This window comes from Stegodyphus dumicola, chromosome 1 (assembly GCF_044657685.1).
Source record: "Stegodyphus dumicola isolate Sdum_Otavi_A_Nest chromosome 1, ASM4465768v1".
Taxonomy (NCBI): domain Eukaryota; kingdom Metazoa; phylum Arthropoda; class Arachnida; order Araneae; family Eresidae; genus Stegodyphus; species Stegodyphus dumicola.
Window position 1 is genome coordinate 70,952,310 of NC_140768.1, and position 20,748 is coordinate 70,973,057.

Genomic DNA, 20,748 nt, shown 5'->3' on the forward strand with positions numbered 1-20,748 from the left:
TTGCAAGCGAGGGTGCAAAAACTCTAAAATGTTTATAACCTTCAACTTAAATATTCAAACAATTAATTTGCCTTCGGGCCAGGACAACAGAGAGAAGAAGTTAAAATAAAGATTCAGATCTTAACAACCAGATAATTAACTTAAAATCTTGTAAGTCTGCATTATAATGATCGTTATGTAACTATACGAGCTATCCTCATTGCTATTAGTTGTCTGTGCTCTAGTTAGTAATATCTCAGTAAATAGTTAAAAGTTAATTTACTGCTTTTAAAACCTTACAAACTAAAATTATAATTTGTTTGCCACTACCCAAATTATAAACAGAGTAAATTAACAAAAAGTAAGGTAAAGAAAGCCTAGTCAAGTATAAGCAACACTTAATGCATCCTGTAAATTATCTCCAGCTGAATGCCAGATAAACAAACAAGTCGCTTGCGCTTTAATTAAAAAAGGGTGCAAGCTAACTTAAAGGTGACTGGAAGATTTCTTCAAAATACGTGCCAATCTAAGGGAGTGTTAGTTTTCTATTAAATTTTACTTTGGCGAGGTTTTCTTAGACTATTATAAAATGTTACAAATTAAAAAGTTGCAGATTGTTTCACCCTAAAAATCAAATTTAATGATTTCCCTCTGTTATCAAATCGTGCTATCTCTTGCTCATTCAAAGTAAAAATAATGACTAAATACTCTTAGTAATTCTCATATTGGAATTATAAATTTAAGAAAATAATTTTTTTAAATGGAATTGATGCTTGTGTTGGGATACCATACTTTTATTTAAATGTGCCATTATTTCAAATACATTATTACAAAATGTCTTAAGACATGAAAATTGAAAATTTACTAGATATTTCTTTACAAAAGGTGTAAAACATTTTTCATCTTTTAGATACAAACCCCTAACATGTATAAATATTAAAAAATACTTTCTTTGTTCCAGAAATTATTATCTGTAGGCATAAATATTTCGGCCGAGAAGAAAATATCTGAAGTTTTAGGATTTCTTCCCAAGGTAAGAATTTTCCTGGCAGTGAAATCATTACAAACTTCAGAAAAGGTTTTTAATTTTTATAGAATGCTCCTCATTATGAAACAATCAAACTAAATAAATTGGAAACTTCAGAAAGTTGTTAGTCATTATTCGAAGAGTATTAACTATATAAGACAGTTTGATGGCTATTTAGTGAAATGCAATAATAGAAAACGCACTCCAAGTTCGAGGATACTGACCATAAAATTTAGAAAATGCCTCACTTTTAATCTAAATTTTACCGAAACATAAATGGTTAAATTTAATGTCATATTAACAATACAAAATATGGTTAAAAGGAGTGACATTGAATCAAATTATAAAAAAGAACACATTTGATTAGAAACAAATTATTATGAACAATCATAATTACATTTATTATATGTTAATTAATTGCTATTTCATTAACTACAGCTACTACAGATACATCTACTATCTGTATCTGTAACTTTAAAATAGGAATTTCAAGTTCGCAGCGCATCTTCGTTCTGTTACGATCATAACTTGTGTAGCAATCACCATGCAGAAGAGATTAGTGAATTTTAGCAAATAAAAGACTCAACTATTCCCGCAGCAGTCTTTATCATTATTACAAGAAAAGTCAAAAGAAGGAAAATGGCTTCAATATGCCAATTGTAACGTAACAGATTATAAGTATAGTTAGTATGCATCGCCAAAAGGTCTCTTTTATTATGCTATTTTCAATTTGGAAAGAATATACAGTTTCTATACAACTGCTGTTATTTTTGAAAGCATGAAACATATAATATAGGACTATCTGAATCTATCCACTGGCTAAATTCAAGTTAAATAACTCAATACAGATTCATGAAGATTGACATGTCAAAATCAAAACGAAAAAAAATCTTTTTTTTTTGAGTATATATATTGCATTTAAAGAAACTTCTCTAAAACGTTTTCGGCTGTTTCTAAACGTTTTCGGCTGTTTTCTCCATCTACTATTTTTGCTGAAACTAACCTGACCATACTTTCTATGACGTTTCTAAAAGATGAAGCACCTATCTTATTCACTCCTATAATACATTTCAAGTAACAGAACGAAAATGTTGGTTTTAATTATTTTCCTTCCAACTTTCTAAAAAAGAACATATTATCCTGGTATTAATTATTATAATATATTTACCATTATTCGTAATCGAAAAGAAATAGTAAAGGAAAAGAAGAAGTGGAGTCAAAATAGCAGAAATGTTTCAGATTATCAGGAGTACCATTTTGAATTCGTTAAACTGTAACGAAAGCACTTTGATTAAAAAATCCATATGCCTCTTTTTCTTTGCTTTTCGCAAATATGTTACTTGTCAAGTGTAAGTCATTACAGATTTCAAAGAACTGTATTGTTGAAAATAATATACGTTTTTCAACCTTTAGTGCATTAGAGTTCGTCAGAAGTTCAGTAAAGTCACTGAGCAGTGGTAAGTCAGTTCGGAGTTTGAATTCCGGCAAACGGGCTGGTTGTATGGGCGTTTTCGTGGTTTTCCCCATACGTAATGTGCATACAAGCAAATTTTCCTTATAAAGTTCTCCACGAAGACACCTTATTCTTAGGCAGATAGCCCTTAAGTGCTTTGCCATAATCAAATAAAGCAAACCAAACCTTAATGCATTAGCTGTAAAATTCTCAAAGTAAATGAAAATTAATTGTTTCATAGTTTAGTTTAGCAAATCGTGGGCCAGTGATTAATCTTTCAAGACATATTTTAGAATTGAAATCTATTTAAAATAACTTTATTTTATTGTTTAGTTGACATTTCTAAAACTTTTGAAAAGTAATTAGTTTTCCAACAATGTTAAAATATCAGATTCTGTTTTAATTTTCCGATCAAATTTTCAATCACTTTAAGCAATGCGGTATATTTAGATGCTTCTGAGTCCAAGAAGAAATTTCGTTTTTCAACAAGAAATGCAAACAATAAACTAGAAGTATCAGGTACAAAGAAAACTGCCCAATAAGTACAATCCACCACCAATAACCACATTGAACTTACTGCGCCCTTACTAATGCTTACGTGTAACTCTCTGAATTAACCAGTCGCAAGCTTGATTAGTTTGCGGACTTAAGAGTTAAGCTAGTGTTTTGGATGCTACAATATCTACTGAAAAAAAAACATGGTTTAACAACGAACGTACCATTACATCCACAACAATTTGAGAGGGATATTTATCGTTCATTAAAAATATTATTATTAACAACGAATTAAAAACTTCTAAGGAAATAGTCATATTTTATACACATTTGTCACGATGAGTTTTAGATGTCATAGAGATTTGCTTACAAATATTTTAATAATTTCTCTTTTGAGTGCGTTTCGGAGATTTACCACGAGGCAAGCTAGTTAAAAAGAAATGGAAAATAAACTGCAGGTGACTGTGATATGTAGTAATAAGCTATTTATCCAAGGCTGTAATTGTATGTACAGAAGGAAGCATTGCTGTTGATTAATAAAAATGTATTATATGTTTTCAGATATCAAAACTGGAAAACGAGATCTATATCACGATGTCATTATTGTGCAAAAAATGTGACTTCTTCTGGTGCAAGTGGAACCGTCAGCTTCCACGTAACCAAGTGGTTTTAAAATTCCTTTTTAAAGATGAAGTGAAGGAAGTAAGAGGAAAAATATTTTGTTCTCTATCTCTCCCAATTTTATTCATATTATACATATGTACGTGTGTGTATGTGTATATACACTGGTTATCATAAATTAAAGAAAAATCACAAAAATCACGATTACTGAAAAAGTTACATGTAGAATTTTATAAAACTTACCCACAATATAGTAAGGTATAAATAACATAAAACTAAATTACCAGACAATTATGGTAGTATAGAAATTAGCACATGAATAAAATGAACAAATCGAAGGTGTCAGTTTGCTACAGAAAAAGTACATTCAATATGGAATATGGTCGCCTCTAAAAGCAATACAGCACATACAGCGATGCGTGATGCTTTCAATTATGCGGTCTATCAGTTCCATAGGAAGCGAGAACCATTGCTCTTGCAAAGAAGCTGCAAGCACGGCAAAGGTCTGAGGGTGCGGATTGAGAGCAGATGTCTCCCTAAAGCATCCCAAACGTGCTCGATAGGATTCAAGTCCGGGGATCGAGCTGGCCACTCCATGCGCATAATTGCTTTCTGTTGAAGATAATCATCTACGATGCGAGCCCTGTGTGGTCTTGCGTTATCGTCCTGTAACAGGAAAGCATCACCTATTGTCCCGGCACATGGGCGCGCATAAGCATCAAGGATGTCATCTCTATAAACCGGAGCATTCACGATTTCCGTTGGAAAGACATGGAGGTCTGTGCGTCCACCCAAAGAGATGCCACCCCAAACACAGACACTACCTCTTCCGTATGCATCTCTTTAACGGATGTTTGACGGATGATAACGGGTTCCAGGTTCTCTCCATATCAAATAACGCCTACTATCGCTTTCTAGACTAAACGTGGACTCCTCCGTAAAAAGAACAGCCCTCCCCTGATCAGGCTTCTAGTGGACATGTTGTCGTGCCTACTGCAAACGGTACCTCCTATGGCGTGACGTGAGCGGCACGCAAATGGCTGGTCGCCTCGCATACAGACCACCTTCCTGAAGCCTTCTACGCACAGTTGACGTTGACACCAACCTTCCGGTGGCTTCAGCAAGGGAGGATCTAAGAAGAGTAGGAGTAGCGGTTCTATTCATGCGTGCACATAATGTCAAATATCGGTCATCGGCACTCGTCGTAGCAGTTGGCCGTCCTTGGATGAACCTCCTAGATGCCGACTCTGTGGTTTGAAATCGCCTACAAAATCTATGAACCACAGAAGGACTCACATTTAGCCATCTGGCCACTTCTGTTTGACTTTATCCTGCCTCTAGTCTCCCAATGGCTCTCTATCGTAGTTCTGCCGACAAATGATGCCTGCAGATCATTGTTACGAATTGGCTATCTCAGATTTCTGATGTCACTATCACAGTGATATATGTGGGCTTGCTCTCAAACATGGACTTTTATTCTCCTCGCAGATGACGTATTCCGATTGCAGCGCCACTAATTTGCATATTGCAGTTTTATTCAGCTACTCTTACTTGGCAACATATTCAAATTTTACACGGTTTGGCTTATTTTTGACGGAGTTATCGCTATTTTTGTGATTTTTCCTTAATTTATGATAACCAGTGTATATGTGTGTCTGTTACGCTTTTCGAAGCAGGAAACATGAGAAAAATGAGCAGTGTCCTGAAGGTGTTTCTAATTCCATCAAGAAGGCAGGCACTAAGAAAAAAGAAAATTCCATACACTTTCCCCACTTAAATGGTGACTGGGAGAACAGCACCCATTGCCTAATCCCAGTAGTAAAGAATTATCGTCCACTACATTTTAGTTCGCTAGCCACTTGTCTATTTAGAATCTTTTTTCCAACGGGATACGTGGAAAAATCAGTATACCCTCGTGAGAATCGAACTTCGAACCTCCCGATTGCTTGCTTTCAATTACACCAAAAATATACGTGGTAAAGAAGGGGAAAATTATTTGCAATGTATAATATTAAAAATTAAATGTTTTTCATTATATATTTTTAAGTAATTCTAAAAGAAAAATGGGTTGGCAAGAATAAAATTCGTTAGCAAAAATAAATAGCGGATTATCATTTATTTCGAAGTTTACAGAACTTCAATGGAAAAGATTTTCAATAATAATGGTGACATCACGTGGTTAATGCTATTTCGTTTTAAGACCAGAACTTGCAACAGCCTAGATTCATGAAGTTACCGGAAAGATAGAAAAAGATCTTCGAATAGAATGGAAGATATTTGACCGATTAAAGTTAATTTTTTGCATAGAACAAATTTAGTTTTATTTAAGGCTAAAACACTGAAATTGCTTTTTTGATAACCGAATAATAACATAAAAATAAATAAAAGTACAAAACTAAATGTATTTAAAGTCTAATGTATGATAATACATTCTTATAATTAAATAATGGAACTAAATAAAAATTCTTATACAGTACTAAAGTAAATGAAGATATGCAGCCAAACATAATTAAAAAATAATGACTAAGATTGATTCAACCAAACAAAGCTCTTAAAAAATTAAATCTTATCTATATTTAGGAATTCATTCATGGCAAAGATTCAGTTTAATGCCACATTTTAGAATTTAAACACGGAAAATTTCAATTTAAGCCCCCGAACTATAATATTTATAATATTCATCATTGCCTGGTATAAACACCCCCCAAAAGTATAATAATAATAAAAATAATAATAATAGCTATCTTTGATAGGTATAAATCTAACTCCTATTTGAAACCAAAAACAACAATGATAAAATGCACTTTTTTATCAGTATAAATCTATCCCTTGCACCTTTATCAATTTCACATGATATCAGACGTAAAATATTCAGCCTCACAAATCTTGGAAAATTTCTGAAGTTAAGTTAGGGCATTTGAAAAGAATTTTCATAATATTAGTCTTTTAAGTAAGTTCATAGAAAATGGCAGAATTAAAATGGTGATTCACTGCTGTAATAATTTTGTTCTTCACAGCGATTTCCACGATTCTGTTATGAGTTTTCCCACATGCATTTTGAAGACAAGCGAACGCAGTAAAAACAGGGCTGTGAAGAATACGTTATCGGAAAGCAATATTCATTGGGGGTCTTTTTTATGAAACTATATTTAAAACTCGGGAAGATAGTTAACTATTTTATTGAACTCAGTAAGGGGAATTGTCAGCTTGGCACTAATATTTTTACAAACACATAGCACAATTTGAAAATTATAATGAACATTTTAATGCATTTCCTGCATACTACTGTGATACTAATCCTATAATCCAGTTTGAAATCACAGTCACTGTTAAAATGAATATTTTTACTGTCATTTTACCTTCTTTTAGTCACAAAATTAGCAGACGCAAAATAACTCTTATCTTTCTTTAAGAAATAATTTAAATATTATTTTTAAATGAAAATTATAACTCTCTTTTTTGAAATTAACTGAATTTTTTTGACTTGGTGATTGTTGTGAAGTTTTATATCTAAAGCCGAAGAATTTTCCTTGAAGACCTTTTGCATTATTCTTTTAATTCCACATTGTAGTTTGAGATCAGTTATTTCTGCCATCACTGATAATTCCAAGACATTTTTTCTTAATTAAAGAATGTGTTTATTCGAAAAACAACTTCCTTACAACCAAATTTTCGAAACAATTCACTTAGCCTTTTAAGCCATTTTAGATCTACTCACACGAATTCAGTAAATAAAAAGTTATTATTTAAGAAAAAAGACGACTGCGTTATAAATTTATTTCCTAAATAAACTGTTTCAGAAACTTTAAACTCAAAACGTATTACTTTATAACTCTTACCTGTTAAAATAAGATAGCTATGAAAATAAACGTGAAAATCACTTTTTATAGTATTTTACTGTATCTAGAACTTTATGTCAAATCCCTGCAGATCCTACTAGACTGACAGCGAGTTATTCCTTAGTCTGGAACAAATCTCAAAGTTGTGAGAAGGTTAAAATATCTTTTTGTTAACTTTGAAACGAAAAGAAAAGTACAGCTTGTGCGACAGATGAACCTCCGCGACTTGCGGATATTTAAATTAACATAACAGAACCTCAAATTTCAAATCTGGGCAACAAAATATGAGAATGCGCATAAACTAGGTTACTTGAGCTGCCGCAGATATTTAATGGCGCGTATTTTAAACGTCGGCTAGCAAGAGGCTAAATCCGGAATACAACTTAGGCAGAGATACTCACGACGCTAAGCTTAAATACACAAAGCAACTGATGCATTCTGGTGGAGACTATGAAAATAAAAACTTACAGTAAAGGCTTAGATCATAATGATTGGTTAATAAGCATTAACTAACTTATGTATTATGTTAGCCTTTTGATGCAGAAAAGCTCCACAGTCTGAATTATATTATTTTCGTAGTATTATTTTATACGGTGTGATGACCGTTAAAAGTTTACAAGCAATTGAACTAGTTCTGCGGCTTTAATGTATATTGAACAGAAAACGCACTAATCAGATGTTTTTGTAAATATGAAAATATGAAAATACTTATTATCTAAAACTATATTTTCAGATGCCATGTTCGATTGCATGGATCAAGGAGGACAGAGTTGTTAAAGTAAACTGTCCGGACGATATGAGCACCTTCGAACCAGATATACTAGAATCCCAGTCGGTTAGTTTTGCACTCTTTATACATTTGTAATTTTGAAACAAGACCATAATGCTAGTGCTTTAACTCCTACAGAGATTAATTTAAATATGTATATACGCATGTATTAGTTTACTTAATATGTACTGCATAAACTCTGAAAAACTTACTGGATTTTGAAATGGTTAGGTTATTTAATTACGGCAAAGCCTCGAGGGCTATCTGCCGAAGTTAAGGGAGGCCTTCGTTGAGGATTTTCTAAGGGAAACTGGCTCGTATACACGTTACACATGGGGAAAACCACGAAAGCACCCATGCAGTCAGCCCGTTCGCGGGATTCGAACCTCGGACCGAACTACCAGTGTTCAGCGACTTTACCGATCGACCGCTGGTGGGCGGATTTTGAAATGAAAAAAATACAGTAGTAAGAACAAAGAGATAATATCTTGTTGCAGCTGTACAGTATAACGTACGCTTTTACTGGGAGAAGAAATTTTACGAATGACTTCTTGCAAAAGTCGTCGTCGTCTGTCTACACATTGCCAGATTCGAACAGTGAAATTTCGCTACTTGACGAGCACAGAAGTCGAAGATCTTATCAAAATTTTTAACCTAATAGTAATCTAATAGTAACCTAACAGTAGTTTAAACTTTTCAAATAACTAAAAGATCAGGATGGCCGGATATCATTCTTGTGAAATACCCAATAGCCCAAAATATACATCAGTAGCCTGAACTACAAGACGAAGAAAAATGAGATAAAAACTTATCTCCTTAGAAATCGAACTTTTATCCTTAAAATTTTCAGCAAAAGTTTTCAAAAATTACAAAATCAAGATAAAAAATATAATTCAATATCAAACGATGTCAGAATCTTCGAAAATGAATTCCAAATTAAGCATATGATAACATCCCTTCAAAAAACAATGCGAAATGCCTCCGAAAAGTCATTTAAAGTCAAAAGCCAAAGTCATATGAAAAGGATTAATTGACGGACAGCTGCACTAAGAGCTACTTGGAGCAAAATCAGAGCCTTAAAAAGAAGAATAAATAACTCACGTTCTGAAAACAAAAGGACAAATGCATACCTGATCTTCACAAAACAAAGAGCGATATACAAAACAGAAACCCGAGAAGCGAAATTAAAATGCTGAGGAAAGATTATAATAGACAAAAAAGATCCCTATCGACCCATTTAGGAGATTTGCTCAAATAAAGTTTTTCGCCCAGGTGAAATTACAATTCCGCAATCAATATACAATACCACAAGCACAGAAAAGTATAATGTATACTGCATTCCTCAGCGACTTCCCGCATATTGACTCAGCTTTACACAAAGAAAGAAGAAATAACTTCCAACACCCACATACAGACGATATACCGACTTTGAAATCTCTAGAATAGTCAAATAAATAGTCAATGAAAAAAGGGCTAGGCCAGGATTAAATCGATAACACTCTGATACAAATCCCTCGCGAACAATTTCCAACAGTAATACTGACAACCTTTAATATATGTTTGTTAATGCAAACAAGTTATTTCCCTGTGAGCTTGTAATTATTTTCTTTAAAAAGAAAGGAGAAGTTGCATCGCACACAGGTTCCTTCTGGCATATTAATTAATTAAAATATCCGAGCAAAATCTTTGAGAAAGCCCTCGCAAATCTCCTAAGGCGTCCCATTAAGAAAGAAAACAGAGAAAAGTTCCAGTAACAATCCCAAAATCTGTGTCCGGTGTTACTCTATTTTGATTTTAAAAAGACATTTGATTCTCTGTAGACATTTGAACGTACACCTCTGTAGACGATACACTCTGTAGACGTACACTCTGTACCTCTGTGGACGAAAGACATTTGATTCCCGAAGTGTGCCTGAGGTTTTAGGCACACTTCGGGACATCTGATGTCCGAAATATATCTACGAAACCTTCCAAAGATACTTTATAGACAGAGAATGTATTTAATTTAAATAATGCATTATTATCTTCAATAACAAGACGTCTGGAATCTGGCGTTTGATTTAAATTACCCAATACAAATGATCATCGCTCATTGCATTGCCTGCGCCGAAGATACGGTTTTTGATGACAGTGGCAGAACTTGAGACGATAGAATTTATCAGAATTAAAATTTATCAAAATATATATTTATAATACATATTTATATTATAAAATTTAAATTTATCAGAAAATATAATTATATTAAATATAATTAATTTATAAATTAAAATTTATCAGAATATCATAAATAGCACATCAAACATCTTTAACGAATTATGTAAGTAGCAAAAGTTAATCATACCTTTCGAAACCTCCCAAGAAGCTATCTTCAACAAGCCGTTGCAGAAGATTTTAATTCTCCCAAAATTCCATATAAAAATAGAAATGTTAAAATCTGTAAAATATCTCGACATTAATATCGATAATAAATTAAATTTTGTGGACCATCTCGATTATGTCAAAAATAAAATCTTTAAAATAGTAGCAAATCTACGGATAATACAAGAAAATGGATGGGGCATAAACACGAAAATCAATATACAAAGGAAAATCAATATATTTTCAAATTTCAAAGTTTCAAAAAGTTATCAAAAGATTACCAATCGTGTCAGAAGAAAGAAGTTAAAGAAATCGTGTCAGAAAAAAGACAAAGGGAGGTTATATCAACAGTTGTTTTCTCAGAAAGATTACATCACTGTATTATATATAATATATATATATATATATATAAAGAAGATTATCTGTGTGTTTGTTCGAGATTAACTCAGTCACTACTATAGCTATCGTCACCAAAATTTCTACAATTTTTCCTAGGTCTTGGAAAAGGTTAACGTCCGCTTTTTTCCAAAAATATAGCTAAATTCAGAGATGTCAATTAAAAACTTTGAAAACGCTAATTTTTGCCCTCGCTTTTCCGAGTGGCAGCAGTGTCACACGCTGGAGATCTGAAAATAAAAATCTACTTTATTTCGAGAAGTGTGCTCGTTTTCAAATCTTAGAGTTTGTTTAATAAAAGATTCCAAGTTTTACAATGAAATAAAAATAGCATTGCCAAACATTAAATGCATCATTCCCGATTCCTTTAACAAAAATTCGTGGTGAGCCATTTCGACTGTCCCCATCTTCGTACGACTTTAAACAACCTAGATATTAATTAAAAACTCTGAAAACACTAATTTCTAGACTAATTTTTCAGAGTGGCAACAGTCTTGCGCATTGGAGATAAAAATGCTTTATTTCGAAAAGGCTTGCTAATGCTCCAATTTCAAATCTAGAGTTTGTTAATCAAAAATTTGTAAATTTTACAAAATCTGTATATATAAAGAAGAATATCTGTGTGTTTGTTCGCGTTATTGATTTCTAATCAATTATGATCAGTTTTGTGTCACATTTAATCGACTAAAATTGAATATAGGTGAAATATTCGATGGAACTTGAACTTTTACGACCATTTGACTAGAAAGACGAAAATCATTAAAAACTGCGTGCCATTTTTGCTGATATAATGAGAAAGTATTAGTTTATTTTTATATCGACATTTTGTATGCGTGTTCCATACCGCATCAGGTTAAAAAATGTATGACTGTGAATCGTTCATTCTCTCTGTTGTTAGATACATCACTTTCAATATAACATAAGCGGCATCAGGTACTTCCGCTAGTTATGAATAAATTAATATATCATATGCGATGCACGACTCTACAAATTTACTATTCTTCTTGGTTCCTTCATCAAGAAAATACACCTTTTCACACGACAAATATTGGTATGAAGCAGCGAAATATACCAGCAAGTTAGCGAAATAATATGAATAAAATCACAACTGCTTTAATGTATCTCAACAATAACTAAAGTGTATAATACAACATATTTGAACCAACTACCAAATATGCATGAATAACGTTATCGGTTAAAATGCTCAATTGGTTGATTCTAAGTTCAACTTTAGCATAGAAGAATTCTCAATAAACCTGCTCGTGAATATGCATTAAAAAGTAACTAAGCGCATGAACTGAATCTTTTAAGCAACGAAAGGGCAAGTATAATGAACATGTAATTATATCGCACTCAATTTAATTCCCCCCCCCTAGCCCAAGCAGATAAGCATATTACTCAGTGTAAAGTAAACAACAACCATTCCTATTGTAGCTATTGCGTGTATGTAATGTATAATTCAGTAACGATGTAATTGCTCTTCCTGTCCAAGTATGTAGCTTTATCACTTAGGCATTAGTTTAGTACTTTATTTAAGCCTTACTATTATCATGATGCAACCGATGTGTATATAAAATATATAAAATTCTAGCATCAAGACAATGCTTTAGTAACAACTGAATGCATACACTGCATAAGGGAACAAAGTAGGTATGCATATTTAGGCAGCAGTATAACGCTGTTGAAACAATTGTGTGTATAAAATGGATACTTCAAGCATTAATTTAATCCTGTTATAAGCATTGTGTGCATACATTTCATAAGTAAACAAAACGTATGAACTGTATTTTTTTTTGTCAGGTCTAGGCCAGTTGAACTTTCAATAATGCTTCGTCTGCCAAACATGTCAGTATTTAAGTGATAGTGCAATCATGTGGTGATTATTGTCTGTAAATAATATGAATTAAGTATTGATGTATTCGCACTGTAATCATTGAGTGCATATCATGTACATGTGAACAAATTGCATGAATAATTATTTATATATTCAGACTCGTAAAACTTGACGACTTGTACGTAAATGTAGAGAAAAAATGTTCAATCTTATCAAGTTCGCAATAGTGCAATATAAATCATTTAACAAATAAGTAACCATTGAATGTACCACTGTACCATAAATGTTTTAATAATTCTGTTAAGTAAGGACATAAGAGGGGACAATCGACGATACCATCAGCGGTGGCAGAGCTTGCGATGTTGATTGCACTAGACAACAGTTACACGTCGGCGGCAGACCGGTCCCGTGGTCCCTAAAAAGGCGTTGCTAATCTGGATAGCTAGTGCAAGGTAGATTTACATACTAATTCAAAGTAAATAATAGGTGGTTCCTGCATTCATATCTAACCCAAGCTATCCTAAAGTTCATGAAAGTCCACTACTTTGACAAAAAAATACATTATGGTATGAAGTGAAGAAGTTTGGGCTGGTAGGCCTATATTTCTTTGTACAAGACGATCATACAGTAATAGTGAATGAAGAATGACACATTGCACTGTTAAAGAGTTTCTTTGTCATAAAACATGCCAGAAGGCGCATAAACCGAAACGACTTGTAATTTTGATAGTGTAGGACAATTGCCCATAAAACTATGGATTCGAAGCAAATGTCGAGAGGGATGTTTCCAGGACGTTTAATTTTCCGAACTGGATATATAGTAGATTTTAGTGGCCACTTGACATTTCGGCTTTCAATTTCTTCCTGGAGTTCCTTTTGATTTCTTTGGAGCAACTTAAAATGATGTAGACAAACCAAGTTCTTTAGGAAAACTACAGATCTCCATTTAACATGAGTTAGCAGCCATATACGGAGAAATACTGCAGATTTTTATGAGACGTTTTGCAGATCGATTCCAGCAGAGCAAACCGAGAAAGACTGCAGTTGCAAGATGTCATTTTCAGCATTTAATTTTGAAGTTGCTTATTGATTTTGAACTTAATTTTGAATTAATCTTTTTACCGAATAATGACGTATAATAAACTTTAAAACTACAACATAAATTAAATTAATTCTTTTTATTATGGTTTGTCATTTAAGAATCGTCACTTTTCTGCCTCATCCTGTAGATAGAATATAGTTGGTTGTAAATTACGAATGAAATGTTACATTCTTACTTTATATTAAAATATGTACCAATCAGTGTTAACGTCATACACACTTCAGTGTATATATAAAATAAGACGCATCTGACTTATGAAGGGTTCATATAGCTTCAAATTACGTAATTATTTCTTTATTTTATGAAATATATTGAGATATATTTCAATATACGAAGTATGTTTTAACACACAAAAGTTTCTCAATAAAGAATGTAACTCATTTAGGAATAAAGAAGTAACTGACTTGTAGTTACGTAATCGAGAGTGTGGCTTACTTCGAAGTAGACCGATTTTTCCATATTATTCCGTGACATAGTGATCTCCCGTTTCGCATTCAGATGATGGTAAATGACTGGTGACTACAGTCAAAATAAATATTATTTGCAAAGAGCAGCTGTAACATTTTGTTTAAGCTAGAATTTGTGCACACAAATATATGATAGATATAAATCACAAGTGAAAAAAAGGGTGCACACTAGTGTTCCAAATGTTTGAAAGTTTCAAAAAGTATTAAAAGTTTACCAATCTTGCTAGAAGAAAGGCGTTAAATTAATCGTGTTGGAAACAAAAAGACAACATATCAACAACTGTTTCTTCTAAACGGAAAGGTTATATTTCTGTATTATCTACAATTATGAACAAAATACTATGACATATGCAAAGCATACATTCACAAATTTACCCTTCTACTTGGCGCCTTCATCAAGAAAATACGCTGTCTTACCGGAAGAATAATTTGACACAGTATCTGGTTAAAAATAAAGTTAAATGTGTTCATATTTTAAACCACCCAGACCTACTTCATGCAATCTTTTCTCAAACCTATTTATATTTTAGTTATTTGTATTTCCACAATGGGATGCATTTCGCAAGAGACGAAGAGGGGAGTATTGTACGAGTCTTAGGATTTAAAATTCGCATGAGCTGTGTTTACAATGAAGCCTACAGCAGATATTCTACAAAAGTTAATTCCTTTTTAGGATTTCTGAAATTTAAAACTATTGCGGAAAATTGTAAAGTTCCCTAGAAAGTGATTTCTCCTTCCTTGATATCAACAAGCGCAGTTTCTTGTTGAAGGAAAAATACCTGAACAGCATTTGTTTTAAAGTAATGCCGGAGAGACATTTATAACAAGCTGTGGTAAGGCAGAAATGAAGAGAACCATTAATTATAAAGCGTCTTACGAACTTCAACAGAAAAGGATGTATTTACAAATTTTCTTATGAACAATGCTTATTAACTTACCAATACTAATAATGTTTTATTTTGCAGGAAAATCGAAGTGTATATACATCAATTAGTTCAAAAGTATTCCCGAGGCTTTGAATACCGTTTTTTAAACTTTTATTCATAGTTTATGTGTAATTGTTCTAAATTATTGAAAGAGTTTTGAAAATTTGCTTAATGTAAGCACAAGATTAGTCTAATACATTTTTATTGTTTTCCTACAACCATAATCATCGAATAATTTAAAGAAAAGAAAACTGAGATCAGCAGTTTTATAAACAAATGTTCTAAATATTTCTGTTAAAACCCTGTCGTACAGATACCTCTTTTCTTCTAAATTTTCGCATGATGATTCACTAAACACATAACTAATTCACTTACAAAAGGTTTTTTTAGTCAAATTAAAAATAAATTTCGTAAGGGCAACATCTGCCTTTAATTATCTTCTATTCGTAAATAGCTGGTGGGTGAAACATTCTTCTTCGAAATATTTGGAGTATGTTCTAATAATCTGGGTTTGATTAAAGGTTTCTCTTTTTTTTTTCTTCGAATTCATTCTTTAAGTAAATTTTTATCCTTAGCAAACAGATATAAAGAAATTTTTATTTTCTTTATATTCGTTCTTGATATTTTTGTTTGAACAACCGTATGAGAAATAAGGAACGTACATTGTCAGCACTCAGAAACTGTAAAAGTAAGCAGCAGTTTATGAATCAAAATAATAAAATTATAGCAGAATAATGATAAAATACAAATTTGAATTTGAAATCTGATTTTATGTTACGCCCAAACGGGCGATTTTTAATGTTTTGTGTGTTACCTTATGAAATATTATGTTTTAAAAGAGCATATCTTTAGAATTTTCGATACACAGTCTCGCGTGCTGGAGATAATTTTTTTCCCGTACAGTGTTGCCATTACTCGCTTAGAAATGTTGAGTTTGTTAAAAAAAAGATTCTTTAATCCTTGACAAAATATGAAATAGATAATAAAATAAATTCTAAATTTGGGCTTACAGATGCCCATATTCGAATGGAGGACTACGTTATTCAAAATTTGATATTTCTAGGTACCGTTGTTTTTTCACAGTGTGAGAAACATACATACGTTCATGTAGATTCTTCATTATTCAATTTCTTTAAATATAATGCAGGGCTCTGATATCTGGTGGCAACAATTTGAAAAGTAAACCGACATTTATAGTGAATCGACGCAAAATGCCAAAACGAAATTAATGACCCTTCTAGATAAATTGCCCCTTTGGGTTGATAATTATCAAATCATATGTAAATATCTGTAAGTATGCATAAAATAATAATCATGAAATAATTCATACATAAAAATTAATAATCAAAATATCGTAAAGCAGGGTAAAACGGGTATCATCAAAATAATAAGATAATCGTCAAAGTTATGCTAAATAAATGAATGAAGAGTTAACGAAAGGATGAAATAAAAATTTAATAAATAATTAAAAGCAAATTAATTTTAAGATTTTCAACAAATCTAACGCAGCAAAAAAGTAACTACCTTGTTTGTTTACATTAACTAAAGATAGGTTACGTGAATTCTTGAGGTCATCATAATGTATCTCGTTCAAAATTGTAAAGAAAAAGTTCCTTTGATTTTTTTTAGTCATTATTTAACATTAAGAAATGCCCTTAAAAGGGCGTCGCGAAAAGTAGTTTGTAGCATGTGTTTTATGAGCTGAAGGAACATTCACAGAAGTGCGTTTCAGGTAGCGATATTTATGTACAAATCAGTCATTGCATAGTATTGAAAGCATTGCTGAAAGAAAAGCACTATTTTTTGTTGAAGATTCTACACAATTTCAAATTTCTAACAGTTAATTTTTGAAACACATGTCACAAACTATTTGGAACTGGGAGCAGTTATGCTGAATATTTTCATAAATGATATACTTGGCTTTTAGTATTTCACTTATAATCTTTCCATTTGCTAATACGCTAAGAATGCAGAAACAGAAAAAATTGTGTAACTTGCAGAAAACTATTTTACAAAAGACATCTTTTAATTCAAACTGCTAGTTAATAAATTAAACTGATTGCTAGTTCATAAACCAAGATTAATGGCAGTATTTAATTAACCCTTTGAAACGAAAACTTAATTCAGATGTTGTTATCGTAAGAAGAATAAACAGATATTGCAAAAGAAAAGAATTTATGGATTTATTGCACAAAGTTATGATATTAAAATAATTGTTAAATAACTGGAAATAAGCCGTGGAATTATAATTTATAGAAATAAAAAGGAGTTGCAATAAATTATTCTACTGAATTTGAAACAGGATATATGACCAAAAAAGTGCCATAAATCTACGAGAAGTCCTACTATAATAATATTCACGGAATAGTCATAATTATCGTCAAGACAGCTATAATTTAAAAATTGTATGAAACTCCTTTCGATAATATCTAGAAGGATATGGTTAATTTTTCTACCATTCCATGGTTCTTATTCCTCTCAGGCTTCCAACTTCAAAAACATTTCTTCATCAGGTTATCAACTTATTACCATTCGCACTGCCGTTTCACTTTCTGTAAAAGTATTATTTCATTAACATATACAGTTTTATTAAAACATGCAGTTCATTTCATATGCAATCTATCTTCAGTATTTTTGCAGCCACAGATCTCCGGTGTTTTCCAAAATATCCATCTGTTCGTCAAAAATTAAATTTGTTACCTGACGCATGTTAACGTTCTGCTTCAGAAAAGAAATTTAATTTTTGTAACTTAATTGAAATTTAAAATTCGTCCTTGTGAGAGATTAATTGATAACGATCTTTATAGTTTCCAACTCTTGAAAAACATGTAACTGACAGAGGGTTTCTGCCTATTTATTAAATGCTGTAGTCAAGAAATATTCAAGTAGTTCGCTTAACATTATCTATATCATTAAAATATCCGTTTTGCTAGACAATATCGTTCACGCGTTAATGAGTTAGACGTTTTACCACGAACATTGTTAGGTTTAGATAACTATTTTACTAAAAAGCTCTGGCAAAATATCCATGACCAGTGAGATTTAGACGGTTTCCTGAAGCTAAAAGGAACAGTGGCTAAAGAAAAATAAATAACATGAAAGCCCCAAATCTTATTCCAAATCAGTAACATTGCCAAGTGAATACTTAAGAACTATACCGAAAAATAATGTTTGCTCTTTCTGTTTCATACAACAAACGTGATTTTAAGTTTTTGAAATTTCGCAATTACTATTATATAATATTTTAGGTATCTATCAACATTAGATAGTGCAGAAATATACCTATGTTTGTCGTGAAATCCACATCGATTTCAAATATTTATATCCAGCTGTAAATTTTGATAGATGCAAATAAATTTGTAAAATGGGACAGTGCGGGTGAAGTATGTGAATCTGTATAAATCTAATCTATTTCCTGCTGTATTTATACAGTTAAATACATTATAATAAATAATTTTAACACATTGCCTGTCGTATTATGTACATATGAATAACGATTTCATTTTATGGGATTATTTACTATAGGTTTAACACGTTTTAAAAAAAGCATGTTGAACCTTTTGGAGCAGCAGGTCTTGGTAACTTTTAGGCGAGCTTACTACAATTTTTATATTTTACTTATTTTGCAGCATATTGCGCAAGATGTTTTCTAGACCAAAATTGGTTTTTTTAAAAATTATAATTACTACTTTGCTTGATATGTTATATATATATATATATATATATATGTGTGTGTGTGTGTGTGCATGAATGCTTAAATTTGTGTGAATTGTGGAAATTGAAGTAAAAATAGCATAAGCTCATTTTAGTATTTTGTATTGATTGGAGCATGGTACGCAATATTAAAGAAACTTTGATAAAATGTTTAAACGAAATTGTATGCACATCTGAAAATACCTAATAACTGTTCTCCTTTCATTTCAGTTTTGTAGTAATTTATATCATCTGATTCTTCAAGATTCATCAGAATTACAGAAGCAGGAGCCATTTCACGTCGATTGTGGTTTGATAGAGAATGTTCGCTCTCTGCTGTTACGTTGTAGACCTTTAAGCTGCTCGCAGTAATGACTCACCCAACGTTTGGAATACGTAATTTATATTTTAACTGGAAAATCTTTGTTTGCAATTCACTGTTTGTTAGAAATGTAGGAAAATTAAATGGAAGAAATAAATATCAGACAAATTAGATAAATAAATAATTACCTATATTTGAAATCAGAAAAAAGTAATTATGTGTCTGAAATAACAACTTGGATATCGTAAAAATTGATACTTGTCATTAGCCGCATATACTTCTATAAAATGTCCCACATTTTCTTACCACTATGAAATTGTTAAGATGAAAAAAACCTGCTCGTCACTATTATCTGATAACTAATAAAATGCGTTTAAGGGATAGGACAGTTCATTGTAATCCTAAATAGTTCAAATGGTTCATGGAAGCTTTACAAATACAAGAAATTTAAGAGGAGTTTACAACAAATTTCGATTGTTTGAACAAAGGCATGTGACTTTTAAACAATATCACTTGAATTGAAGCAAGTATATTCTTTAGAGTTTCTTCAAAAATGTCTGCAGTGTTATTCTTTTAATCTATTTTGGCCTTGCTTTCAGACGTACTTTAATTTTGTATTCATTTAAATGCTGATTGGGTTTACGAATAATTTTCAAATCATTAAGTAGATTAAAGAGCAAAAAAAATATGATGCGCGTAGCAACATCAGATAAATGATAAAATCAGTATGAAAATATTCATAAATGGGTAGAAGAGATTGTAATATTCAGAAATTCTAAATAATATTTCAGATGTAAGTAAATCGAAATAAATATGCGTAACAGTAATATATTTTTTTTTGAGTTGACTGAATGACAAATTTTTGAATTTAAGATTTTAGCTCTCAAATGGATGACATAGAGAACATGATAGATTAATGAATAAGATAACATTACGAATATTAAGATGTATGAAAGATTTGTCAATAATTTTAGTCCTATATGTATTATTTAACACAAAATAAATAAAATTTATCCAAGAAACAGGTACGTGGGAATCAGATGCAGATTCTGTAAGGATATTTTACGCTTAAATTAATGCCCAAGTTCTGTAAAAATATAAGCAATATTTTAGATATTTTCTGAAATTTGTAATTCCAGGCTTTAGGCAGAAAAAAAGTTTAGCTAACCTTTCATTAACTTAGAAGCAACGGTAATTTTAAATATCAAGCGTAAGTATGAAACTGGGATAGTGCAACGAATCGAAGGAGTTTGTAGGAGTAGAAAAGAGTAATGCTTCTGAGTTTAACAAAAGATAATTTTAATAAAAGGAATATAAATAAATTAAAACTATAAAATTTCACCAGCAAATATATGAATATAAAAACACAGTTACAGAACTGGAACACAAAGAAAATAGGAGATAAAATAACCCAAAATAGGAGATCCAAATCTGCAGAACTTGTTTAGGCCCACATTCAATGAAATTC

General features: G+C 31.7%; 1 protein-coding gene across 1 annotated transcript in view; it reads left to right on the forward strand.

Annotated features, from left to right (window-relative positions):
* Window positions 1-19,475, forward strand: part of LOC118182932 (dynein axonemal intermediate chain 7-like) — a 98,986-nt gene extending 79,511 nt beyond the window's left edge. Inside the window, exons 7-10 of the mRNA XM_085810716.1 lie at window positions 941-1,012; window positions 3,516-3,656; window positions 8,148-8,249; window positions 19,190-19,475. Coding sequence (XP_085666842.1) covers window positions 941-1,012; window positions 3,516-3,656; window positions 8,148-8,249; window positions 19,190-19,330 — 456 coding nt within the window. The 3' untranslated portion in view covers window positions 19,331-19,475. The remainder of the gene's footprint in view (window positions 1-940; window positions 1,013-3,515; window positions 3,657-8,147; window positions 8,250-19,189) is intronic.
* The last annotated feature ends 1,273 nt before the right edge of the window (window positions 19,476-20,748 follow it).